The sequence below is a fragment of the Bombina bombina genome, chromosome 7 (assembly GCF_027579735.1).
Source record: "Bombina bombina isolate aBomBom1 chromosome 7, aBomBom1.pri, whole genome shotgun sequence".
NCBI lineage: Eukaryota > Metazoa > Chordata > Amphibia > Anura > Bombinatoridae > Bombina > Bombina bombina.
In genome coordinates, this window is record NC_069505.1 from 45,838,858 (window position 1) to 45,852,244 (window position 13,387).

The 13,387-nt window shown below is 40.5% G+C and overlaps 1 protein-coding gene across 1 annotated transcript in view; it reads right to left on the bottom strand.

The window, feature by feature from the left end:
* Positions 1–558: 558 nt before the first annotated feature.
* Positions 559–13,387, bottom strand: part of KCNK4 (potassium two pore domain channel subfamily K member 4) — a 62,500-nt gene continuing 49,671 nt past the window's right edge. Inside the window, exon 6 of the mRNA XM_053720069.1 lies at positions 559–1,410. Coding sequence (XP_053576044.1) covers positions 889–1,410 — 522 coding nt within the window. The 3' untranslated portion in view covers positions 559–888. The remainder of the gene's footprint in view (positions 1,411–13,387) is intronic.

Below are 13,387 nucleotides of genomic sequence, written 5' to 3' on the forward strand. Positions count from 1 at the left end.
TTTTTTAAAAGTTTCCAATTTACTTCTTTTATCAAATTTGCTTCGTTCTCATGTTATCCTTTGTTGAAGAGATATCTGGATAGGTAGCGTGCACATTTCTAAAACCCTACATGACAGGAAATAGTGCTGCCATCTAGAGCTCTTGCTAATGTATAACACATTAGTACTGCCATATAGTACTGCAGACACGTGCACACTCCTGAGCTTACCTTCCTGCATTTCATCAAAGGATAACAAGAAAACAAAGATAATTTGATAATACAAGTACATTGGAAAGTTGTTTAAAATTGTATGTTCTATCTGAATCATGAAATATTTTTTTATGTCCCTTTAAACATTCTGTAGGGATATTTAAATATTGTTTATATATTTAATTTCTAGTCTTAAAAAACTCAGGATGGATTAATAAATATCTCAGAAAATATATATGAGGCGGAGGGGTAGTTATGGGACAGGAAGTGCAGACCCCGCTGCCAGGTACTGAGAGTGCTCGTGAGAGACAGTTACTGACTGCTGTGTTTGGTTCTGGCAGTAAATGAGTCCGCAGCCTCACTGGCAGCTTGTTAAATCTCTTTATTTCAGACCATTAATTAGCCCTGCCCCTCACAACCACCAACCTCAGATACCCGTAACTCAATAGCCTGTCCTGCAAGAGACATTTTACTGATGGAATCTCTTCCCAAGTTGCCTCCTCCATCAACGCAAGGCACAGATATCAGCTGCTTTAGTTATAGAAGCAGTAAGGGCAGTGTGTGAGGAGGCTGTAGCTGCCTAGGCTGTGCATTCTTGGTAACACAGGGTGAGGCAGGCACTTATGGGGTAACACAGGGTGAGGCGAGTAGGGGTTTACTTTAAAACAGAGTATTAGGACAACTTAAAGTCCTTCTCCTATCCGCTTTCACCCTTGTCCCGGTTCCGTGGCACAGGAAGGACGTCAACTTTGGCTCCTCTTTTCACACCGCGCCTTTTTCTCTTACCTCTAGGAACCCTACATTTAACCTCTCCTTCACCTCCTATCTCCCCATCTTCAGCTCCCCTCTCACTTTGGGTGTCAGATGACTCGTCTATGAAGGCCAAGTTTTCTCCCCACTCCAAGGGCCATCTCCCAGCATCCTCTGTAAGGCTAGGCGTTTGAGGTGGTGTCTGCATGATTATTGGTGTGGAAGGAGGTATTGTTTGGGGAGGTTCCTCTTCATCGTTCATGTCTTCTTCTTCTTCCTCCTCCTCCTCCCTCTCGGGCTCGTCGCCGTTGTCATTATAGTCTCCTTGTATACTTCCAGACCCTGGCTTGCCTCCTTTTGTACGAGACAACTTTTCCTGGAAGTTGAGGCTCAGCCCGCGGTGCGGCAGCTTCATATCCGCTGTCATACTTGCTGTCCAGTTTGCTGCGTGAGCAGTAAGGCCCCCCATCTATGAGACAGGTTAAAACAAAATGTCACGTAAAATTATATTAAACTCAGAATTACATTCACTATATTTAAATATGCGGAGTGAAAACGTTTCTAATGCACGTTTTGTGGTTTTCCACTATACCAGAGTGCATACTGTAGTATCTTGACCCTACAACATGCTACACAGTGATTGCTTGGTCAGTGCAGGAGCTCATTTACATTGGTCCCTTCACAACAAAAGAGATAAGATAAACATACTCAAGATGGGCTTTAGTTGAAAATGCATAAACAATATAAATTTTTTAGAACTGTATTTTTTTTATTTCTTTTTAAATAGGTTTTAAGATAAAACAAACAGAACAAGTAAGAATAGGAAATAATCACAGTGATAAATTGTAAATGGTATCAAACCGTATGATAACAATAGCGCAGGTAGAAGGCTGCTTAAAGGGCCATACATTAAAAAAAATAACATACTGTAATTAATTAGAACATGTCATTGTAAGACTAGCGACCCTGAACTACTGTACATTTAACCCCGTAAACATACAGTAGAAGTACTGCTCGGGATCCGCAGAGCACTTCCAGTCCTGTGCAGAAAAGCACTAGTTTGGACATTTGATATATTGTTCTGCTAGAGCCCTTTGCGAAAATCACTGCAACACATTTCACAAGTTTAAAGAGGTGTTGGATGTTATCTATAACACCCATGAGATTACTATAAATAGATGTCTGTGGCTTCTCCGGCCCTCTGCTTACAGAAAATTTATATTATTGAGAGTGCAGTGGATCCTGCTAGGCTGCTGGGAGAATAATCGTCAGACAGTCAGGAAGTTGGTCGCTGTGTGGAAAGTTAAGAGTGACTGCGCACTTCCCTGTTTTCTGTGCCACAATGTTTTCAAAAAGGCTTCCTAGGCCTGACAAGAATACCAAGCCCAACGCTATGGAATCTTACCTAAAATCTGCTAAAGGAAGCAAACAAATAGGAATCCCTGAAACGGATACAGAAAGAGACTCTGATATACCCTTAGAGCCACAATCCCAAATAAAGGATCTGACTCCAATGACTAAGGCTGATTTGCAACTCCTAGTTTCGAAGCAAGATATTGCCATAAATTTTGAAAAATTACGGGACAAAATAGATGGCCTCCACGCCACAGCTACAGCCAGCCTCACAGAAATCAAGCAGGACGTCTCAGATTTAGGAGAAAGAGTAGAGACGCTTGAAGATAATCAGGATACCATGGTGGAAGATTTATCAAATTCAGCGCAGGTTGTCTCATCCCATCAGCAGCAAATACAGGAGCTTGAAGATAAAATAGAAGATATTGAAAACAGGAATAGAAGGAACAATATAAGGCTTAAAGGAGTGCCAGAATCAAGAGGAGCAAAGGATTTATCTACATATTTGCAGCAACTTTTTAGAGCAATTACAGGAGAAAAAGGGGAGAAGGACTTTCCCATTGAGAGAGCTCACAGAGCATTGAGGGCAAAACCTTGAGAAGACCATCCGCCTAGAGATGTTATTATCATGCTACTCCGTTATCCTGATAGAGAACACATCCTCACAGCGGCAAGGAAGAACCCCACCTTCAAGCATCAAGGAACTGTGATACAGTTCTATCAAGATCTTTGTATTAAAACATTGCAACGTAGACAAGCACTTCGGCCTCTCACATCTCTACTACAGAAAAATGACATTTCCTACAGGTGGGGTTTCCCATATCCCTCAGGGATAGACAAGATATCCCAGAGGTCTGTAAGTTGCTACCTCTGGAAGTTCCGGAACTTCAACCTGAAGAGACTTCCGTTTTGTCCAATGACTCTAGGGAACTCCAGATAAATTCACGTAAATCCACCTGGTCCAGGGTGGCATGTAAGAAAGTTAAGGCTTGATTATGTAATGTTCTATACTTTGTTTAAGATGTCTATTGTCATTTAGAGGATATCTTATGTTGCTTATTCTTTGATGAGGATATCTCTAGATATAGGAGTAATGTAGAGGATCTTCGTGAAAGTTCCTAGCTCCTAGACTTCTACCAGTTCTTCACCTGTTATCGAGAATTTTTTGAAGATAAGACTGCACCTATTTAATTAAAGTTGATATGCATAAATGTTTAATTATACATTTTAAAAAGGGGACTGTTTATATGCAGTATTTAATGTTTAAATGTTTACTGTTAATTTTTTGTTTTTTGGTCATTGTGATGCACGTCTCTCCTTCTCTATCCCTTGTTAGGCGGAAAATCCATGCTCGGGGTGCAAATAGCTTACAATTAAACTCTGTAGTGTTGGCTCTGGTTGGTTTTTGTTGGTTAATAGTTAAGAAGATAGGCCTGAACGAATCAAGGTATCTTGAGAATCACGCTTGCCGCCACTTCACACTATTCAACAATGTCCCTTCCGAACATTAGGCTCATCTCTCATAATGTGAGAGGTCTAAATTCAGACATTAAGCGACGCACAGCTATGACACATTATAAAAAGCTACAGGCCAATATTATCTATTTGCAAGAAACTCATTTTACTAAACCGAGCATACCAAAATATTGGTCTAAGGAATAAACAACACTCACGCGACTACAGACACTAAGAAAAGAGGGGTATCGGTGTTGATTCACTCCTCCCTGCATTTTGTACTTGATAAGACTATAGCTGATAAAGAGGGTCATTATCTATTAGTTCAGGGACAGATACAAGGGGTGGAGGTTTTATTATGCAACATATATTCCCCGAATGAAAGACAAGATGTTTTTTTTCAACACATCTCACATTTATTGACCAACTGGTCTCAGACTAGGATAATTTTGACAGGGGATTTTAATGTAGACATCAAATCCTTATGCTATACAGATTCATCTAGGCTAACCAAAAAACAGCAGAGATCTAGACCAAGTATAGAAAAAGCCAAAATGCGCTTGCTGACCAATAACAAGTTGAAATTGTGACCTTGGAGGGCGAACATAAAAAAACACAAACAGGATCTACACTCCATACATTACAACAGAAGAGACAACAATTAAATAGTATCCTAAATGAACAATCGCTTAAGTTAGCCCAGAGGTTGAAAACTAACTATATGTTATATGAGAACAAACCTGATAAATATTTGGCCAGGAAGATCAGAGAGAGCTTCTATCCCAGTTATTCAACGGGCTGATGGGGAATTGACTTCCCACCCCCAAGAGATAGTAGACACATTTGCATGTTTCTATGAGACATTATATGACAGGAAGAAAGTAGAGCACTCCAGGGAGACCACAAGCCTTTTACAGGCTTTCTTAGAGGAAGCTAAGCTAAACCAAATCTCTAAAGATGAGCAAGAAAAGCTTAATTCCAAGATTACACAAGCTGAGGTGGTACAGGCAATTAAAGACCTTAAACCTGCTAAAGCCCGGGCCCAGATGGCCTGTCTGGGGAATACTATAAATTATTTGCATCTACTTTGATCCCACACTTGGTACAATTTGTGAACCACATCTTGGAAGGAAATGAGGTGCCCAAAGACCTGCTTCAAGCTAAAATCATAGTTATATCAAAACCAAGTAAAAAATCCAAGTTCTGTTCAAACTACAGACTGATATCTCTAATTAATCAGGATATTAAAATAGTAACGAAAATTTTGGCAAATAGACTTAAAATAATTCTACCCCATATTATACACCCAGATTAAGTTGGGTTTATTAAAGACAGGGAGGCCCCAGATAATGTTAGGAGAATGACGATTGTAATAGACTATTTGAAAAATCATGGAAAACCCTCTCTATTGCTGTCACTGGACGCAGAGAAGGCCTTTGACAGAGTGGATTTGGCCTATATGCAATCAGTTCTAGAGAAAATGGGGTTTGAAGGGGCATTTGTTAAAGCTATTCAGAACATTATTGATGAACATCATTGATGAAACAGTTTTTACTGAGAAACGCGTTGCATGGTTTCTCCTTTTATCCAAGATTTTATTTGGCACCACAAGAAGTTGTGTATTTTACAAGTTTTAAATAAAAAAATTTTTATTTTACCAACTTTTAAGTGTCTATCCTATCTTGGTGCTGCGCTACTAATAGGGTGAATTGCCCTTTTGCTACCATCCTGCCTGTATACCTATTCTGGTATTCAACCTGGACCTGTTGATTCCCTGCACCCTGGAGTTGCTTGTTGGGGCCTTGATCAGCTAGCTGGACTGCTGTAGAAATCCAGCCTGCCCCTATAGGCATAACTGATTGCCTCTCCCACAAGTGAGTACCCTGTACATATCTCCTTCTGATAACCCTTGAGATTCCTCATTGATCTGCACCATTGGCGCCTCTATCTATTTTGTCTTCAATTCAGAACATTTACTTTAACCCAACAGCGTTTGTGAGAGCGATTGGCCATCAATCAGAAACATTCCCAATATTAAATGGTACCAGGCAGGGTTGCCCATTGTCCCCATTGTTGTTCGCGATTTGTATAGAACCACTTGCAGCAGTCATCCGTAATTCCCCAGATATAATGGGTCTGGATATTGGAGGCACCTCACATAACATAACCCTATTTGCGGATGACGTTCTGCTCACACTCTCTAAACCATTGATCTCTGTCCCTAATGTATATGAAAAACTGCACAGATTCGCTAAGATATCTGGATATAAACTCAATTCGGATAAATGTGAGGCTTTACCTACAAATATCCCTGAACATACTACCAAGCTGTTGAAATTAAACTTTGATTTTAATTGGGCTAAAGATCATATCCCATGCTTAGGTATTAAACTGACTTTACACTCATCCCATTTATACAAAGCAAAATATATTCCGCTGTACCGGATGATTAGACAGGATTTAGCAAGGTGGCAAAAACAAAACTTTTCATGGTATGGGCGGTTGTCCTCGGTGAAGATGAATATTCTTCCCAAGATTCTTTACTTATTTAGAGTTCTTCAGATACAGATAAACAAACAGGATTTGGCTTCACTGCAATCAAACATCCATAGCTTTCTTAGAGGGAATAAACATGCTAGGATCTCTCACCAAGTTCTTACTAGACATAGGCAGCTGGGTGGGGTGGGGCTCCCGAATTTATTGGATTACTTTAACGCAGCTAGATTAGCTCAGATATCCATGTTGGGTAGGAAAACGGGGGATGTAATTTGGCCCAATATAGAAGCAGCATTGGGAGGCTATGACTCCCCAGAAGATATTTTATGGGAGGAGAGAGGAGGGGTGTCAGGTATTCCTAGTTCTTCAACGATTACATTGATGTCTAGGAAGCTATGGAACAAAATGAGCAATATTAGTGACCTGCTACCCACAAACACACTAGTTATTCCAGTACAGTACCTACTCCCCAAAGATTCTAAAAGACTTATTGATAAGTGGGAAAATAAGGGACTTTATAGAGTAGCAGACTTTTTGTTAAATTTAACACCCCTGACCTACGGCCAGCTACGACTTAAAATAGAGCCACTCCCACTTCACTGTTTTTTTTATCTGCAAATTATGACGGCCATACGTAAGCGGGTTGGAGACTATGTCTCAAGGCCTCTAACCACGTGAGATGGTGTTATAATTATATTTCTTGTTTGTTTGTTCACTATGGGAAGTGAAACATACAGGATTTCTTATAGCAATTATTATAGAAATTGACAGAAAATATGTATAGTGTTACAGGTTGGTTAACAGAATAAGTCTTTTGCTAGGTTAACCTATCTGTATTAATATTTGCCAGCTAGATAGTTTTATCCTACAAACACTGTAGTCTGCAGTAAACTAATTAGGCAGGATTAAAGTTCAGGTTCATGCAATAATACTGTCCAGATATTCAGTGAGATATTGATCAAGGTAGATACTGAAGCGAATGAAATATAAGGTTTCAAGTTATAGTATTGGTAAACATACGACCTGTTAATCAGTCCTGGAAACAGAAGTGTGCAAAGTTATATGAGAGACCGCGGAGGTTTGCGGCTTGCAGCGTGGAGCTGTGTGAGAATGGCTCCAGGCGGTAGCTGATGACGTCAGCGGGTAGCAGCCGATACTGGTCTGAGACAAGCTGAAAGTACAAGCTGCGGTTAGTAGCGAGAGCGAGAGTGCCGCTCTGAGATGCTGGGAAAATTAGGTGGAGCCGGATTGGCTCAGTTTCACACACAGTTCACTGAGGAATTGCAGATAATCCAGCATAGAAGAGAGGCAAAGGTGTGTCTTAAATAGGCAGGTGCATTCATTAAAGGGGCAGTGAGCAGAGAAAAAAGGAAGGATCTGACATATCCCCCCCCCAAGAACACCCACAGCGAGGGTTCTAAGGACAAGGTCTATCCGGATTTCTACGGTGGAAAAGTGAAACACACCTGGGGGCCGTGACTGAAGTAGCAGGTTCCCATGAGTCTTCAGAATGATCATACCCTTTCCATCGTACTAGATATTCCAAAACACCCCTTCGCCTCCTGGAGTCAAGAATAGCTTCTATCTCATATTCTAAATCCTGGGAAAGAACATGTGTAACAGAATCCACGGTAAATCTGTCGGAAAGACAGGGTTTAACCAGGGAGACATGGAAAGTCGGGTGCAACTTATATGAGTGTGGCAGTTGTAGAGTGACAGTAGCTGGATTCCTAACGGCAATTATAGGAAAAGGCCCTATAAATAGCTTACTCATTTTCTTGGAGGGTGTATGTAAGCGCAAATTTTTTGTTGACAACCAGACTAGTTGTCCAACCTGGTAGACAGGTTGAGGCTTATGCCGCAAGTCATAATAACGTTTATGGGATGCTTGTGCATGTTTTATGTTGTCTCGAGCAACAGACAAGGTCTGGGAGATGTCATTCATAGTGTCGTTGACTTTAGGACAGGGAGATGGTACATAAGGAAGGAAGCTGATTCTGGGATGGAGTCCATGATTGAGAAAGAAAGGGCTAAAGCCAGTTGAAGAATTCTTAGCGTTGTTGTAGGCGAATTCTGCCAGAGCTAGATGGTCAGCCCATTGATCCTGTTGGTTGGAGCAAAAGCAACGGAGGTATTGCTCCAACCACTGATTGGTGCGCTCTGCCTGTCCATTCGTTTGTGGATGATAAGAAGTTGTGAGCTTTTGAGTTACTTGTAGAGTATTACATAAATGTCTCCAAAACCGAGAGGTGAATTGTGATCCTCTGTCCGAAAGGAGTACCATAGGCAACCCATGTAATCTAACAACATTCCTGATAAACAAGTCGCAAGTTTGTTGTGCAGTGGGTACTCCTATAGCTGGTATGAAATGCGCCATTTTTGTTAGTAGATCAACTACTACAAAAATGGAGGTGTAGGACAAAGATTTTGGTAGATCGACAATAAAATCCATTGAGAGATGAGTCCAAGGGGTTTCTGGAACTGGATATGGTTGTAAAAGTCCCATCGGAGATTGATGTGATGGTTTACACGTGGCACAAATACCACAATTTGAAATATAGTCTTCTACAGAGGAAAGCATAGTTGGCCACCAGTAATTACGCTTAAGTAGCTCTAGAGTTTTTTGTATGCCTAAATGTCCCGTGAGTGGGGAATCATGATGAGCTCGTAAAAGAGAAATTCTATACTGAGGTGGTATGTATAGATGTTTACCATGGTAATATAAACCATCTGGATTTCTTTGCAGTAGATGAGTTGGTTTTGTGGAATCCTGATTTTGAGCTTTCTGGAACTGAGGATCTGTATGAACGAGTAGACCTAAAAAGTTTGATGAGGGTATAACTGTAGACGGGGTTTCCACATTGAGCGGTCTAATGTCTTTGCGGGAGAGGGCGTCAGCTTTGCCGTTTCGACTACCAGGTCTGTAGGTGATGAGATAATTGAATCGTGAGAAATAGAGATTCCAGCGGAGTTGTCTGGAGGAGAGAGTCCTACTTTGTTGTAAATATTGTAAATTTTTGTGATCTGTAATAACGATAATAGGGTGTAAAGCTCCCTCTAATAGATGTCGCCATTGCTCAAATGCAGTTTTGATGGCCAGTAATTCCTTTTCCCCTATGGGGTAATTTCGTTCAGCTGGTAGCATGAGCCTGGAAAGATAGGCGACAGGATGCATCACATCAGTAAGAGACTGTTTCTGTGACAACACTGCCCCCAGAGCATAATCCGACGCATCAACCTCTACAATAAATTGTAAATCTGGGTCTGGGAATTTAAGAATAGGTGCCGTGGTGAAGTCAGTTTTCAACTGTTGGAAGACTCTCTGACAGTCAGATGTCCAGTTAAAAGTGTTTGTGTGTTTTGTTAAATCAGTAAGTGGTTTAGCAGTCTGGGCGAAATTACGAATAAACTTTCGATAGAAATTCGCAAAACCAAGGAATCTTTGTACTTGTTTGCGATTTTTTGGGGTAGGCCACTGAGTGATAGCATGGATTTTAGAGTCATCCATTTTAATACCAGTGTTCGATATAATGTAACCCAAGAAAGTGACTTGACTGCAATGAAATTCACACTTTTCTAGTTTAGCGTATAACTTATGTTGACGAAGTCTTGCTAACACTGTTCTCACGTGGGTCACATGTTGTTGTATAGTATCTGAATAGATCAAGATGTCGTCAAGATAAACTACTATAAAGGTGTCCAAGATGTCTTTAAAAATGTCATTTATGAAACATTGGAATGTAGCTGGAGCGTTACATAACCCAAAAGGCATAACGGTATATTCATACAAGCCATAACGAGTTCTGAAAGCTGTTAACCATTCATCTCCAGCTCTCATTCTTATAAGATTGTAAGCACCCCTGAGGTCCAATTTTGTGAAGACTTTGGCAGTGCGCAATCTTTCTATCAATTCAGGGATGAGGGGTAATGGGTAGCGATTTTTCTTGGTACGTTTGTTTAACTCCCTGTAGTCAATAATTGGTCTGAGCGACTGATCTTTGTTTTTAACAAAAAATATACCTGCGCCAGCAGGTGAGGTGGAAGGTCTAATAAACCCTTTTGCTAGATTTTCCTGTAGATATAATTTTAGGTGATCTAATTCGGGTTTAGATAGGGGGTATATGTGACCCACTGGTATTGTGGAGCCAGGTAAGAGGTCTATAGGACAGTCGTAGGTCCTGTGTGGCGGAAGTGTCTGTGCATCAGTCTTGTTAAATACGTCTTGGAAATCAGTATATTCGGATGGCAACTGAGAAGTAGATGAGAGAAGAATATTATTGAGAGGGAAACAAGTTTGAGAGCAGTAGGAAGACGTTAGGTCTATAGTCAATTTGTGCCAGTCAAAGATAGGTTTATGGAGTTGTAACCAAGTAAGACCTAATATAACAGGATATAGAGGACTAGGTATAATGTCAAAGCTGATAGATTCTCTATGTCCTGTGGAGGTGCACATAAGTAAGGGAGTGGTTTCAAGAGTTACTGGACCATAGGATAATGAAGACCCATCAACCAAATTTATAGAAACAGGAGACATTTTTGCTTGTGAGGGTATTTTATTCTTATTTACAAAATCACAATCAATGTAATTTCCTGAAGCGCCTGTATCAATAATCGCATCAATCTTTAGGCAATGTAGATCCCACTGTAAAGTAAAAGACATAGAAATATGTGGTTGTTTTGGTCTGTTTACTGAAAGGCTAAGAAACGTTGAAGAAGTCTTACCGTTTTTTGTCTTTTTTAAGAGAGGACATGCTGTCAGGTCATGCTCAGGGGCAGCGCAGTACATACACAGACGATGAGTGCGTCTTCTGCCCTTCTCCTCAGGTGATAAAGGACCTCTGATAAATCCAATATCCATTGGAGTCTCATTCTCCCTAGAGGGTACTGGCGGAGTATTCTGTCTCTTGTATGAGGTTGGGGTGTTTGCCCTCTCTTGTTTGCGTTCCCTTATACGCCTATCAATTGTAGTACAATGTGTGAAGAGATCCTCCAAATGCTCTGGTACACCAGTACGGGAGAGCTCATCTTTGATGTCTTCTGAAAGCCCAATCCTGAACTGATGTCTAAGCGAGGGTTCATTCCACTTTGATTCAATTGCATAGATTTTAAATTGTGATATATAATTTTCTACAGGTTGTCTGCCCTGTCTCAAGGCCCTGAGAGAGGATTCGGCAGATTCCTGTTTAAAAGGATCTTCATATAGTGAGGATAGAGCCTTTAGAAAATCCTGTATAGAGTTTAGAATGGGATTCTGATTTTCAAACAAACTATCCGCCCAGACACGGGGTTCACCCCTTAAATAAGAGATAGTAGTCAATACCTTAATTCTATCAGTGCTATAAGTTCTGGGTTTTAGTTCAAACATCAAAAGACAAGCATTTCTAAATTCCTTAAACATTGCTCTATTACCACTAAACTTGTCAGGAAAAGACACCTGTGGTTCAGGATGTGCTTCTGCATGTGCAGTTTTAGTAGTATACATATCTCTAAGGCAATCTTTGAGCACCTGATTTTCAGTTTGCACATCTCTGAGAGTTAAATTTACAGAATCCATACGTTGAGTTAAAGTGGCAATTTGGTTTGCAATTTCTGTCATATCCATAGTGCTATACCTGTATTCAGAGGCTGGATTATACTGTTATAATTATATTTCTTGTTTGTTTGTTCACTATGGGAAGTGAAACATACAGGATTTCTTATAGCAATTATTATAGAAATTGACAGAAAATATGTATAGTGTTACAGGTTGGTTAACAGAATAAGTCTTTTGCTAGGTTAACCTATCTGTATTAATATTTGCCAGCTAGATAGTTTTATCCTACAAACACTGTAGTCTGCAGTAAACTAATTAGGCAGGATTAAAGTTCAGGTTCATGCAATAATACTGTCCAGATATTCAGTGAGATATTGATCAAGGTAGATACTGAAGCGAATGAAATATAAGGTTTCAAGTTATAGTATTGGTAAACATACGACCTGTTAATCAGTCCTGGAAACAGAAGTGTGCAAAGTTATATGAGAGACCGCGGAGGTTTGCGGCTTGCAGCGTGGAGCTGTGTGAGAATGGCTCCAGGCGGTAGCTGATGACGTCAGCGGGTAGCAGCCGATACTGGTCTGAGACAAGCTGAAAGTACAAGCTGCGGTTAGTAGCGAGAGCGAGAGTGCCGCTCTGAGATGCTGGGAAAATTAGGTGGAGCCGGATTGGCTCAGTTTCACACACAGTTCACTGAGGAATTGCAGATAATCCAGCATAGAAGAGAGGCAAAGGTGTGTCTTAAATAGGCAGGTGCATTCATTAAAGGGGCAGTGAGCAGAGAAAAAAGGAAGGATCTGACAGATGGCCTAAGAGGGCCATCTCACTTCTATACCTAGAAATCCAGAGGGGTAGTATCAAATCCAAGTCTACTATTATTCAAAAATGGGAACACGACTTGGGTATAACTAAACCCCTAGAAGAATGGCATTCGATTTTCTATAACTCAAACAAAGGTTTGCTTAGTGCAGACTTTAGGGAAAATGCAAATAAATCGGTTTTCCGATGGTATCTCACTCCGGTTCAGTTAGTACATATGATCAAGGGTAGTTCCCAGAATTGTTATAGAGGTTGTCAAGAAAAAGGCACATACTTTCATATGTGGTGGGAATGCCCCAAAATAAGGGAACTTTGGACAAAGGTTTCTATTTTTCTAGGTGAAATATTGGACGAACCAATCGAGACATCACCTTCCCAGGCCCTGTTGAATGAAGAGTATGAGAGATTTAGTCCCCAGATTAATACATTTCTCAGAATTATTTACACCATAGTCAGGACTAGGATTGCAAAACACTGGAAAGTCGGGGTGCCAGATTGGAGTGAGATACTAATTAGAATAGAATCGGCATATAATATGTACCGATTAGCGGCATATTTGCAGAACAATACAGGAACTTTCCATAAAGTCTGGTTCTACTGGATGCTTAGGGGTCAGTTATCTCTGTGATTGGAACAGTGGTAGAAAGGGAGTTGGGTCAGAATGGGGGGTTGGTGTTGAGAGTGCCCGACTTTAGCATGGAGAAGAGGAGCTGAATTCAGAGAAGCTTCTTAAGAGGGGGTTGGTATTCACAGTGACAATTATTAATTTATTTTTACCAATTATTTTAAT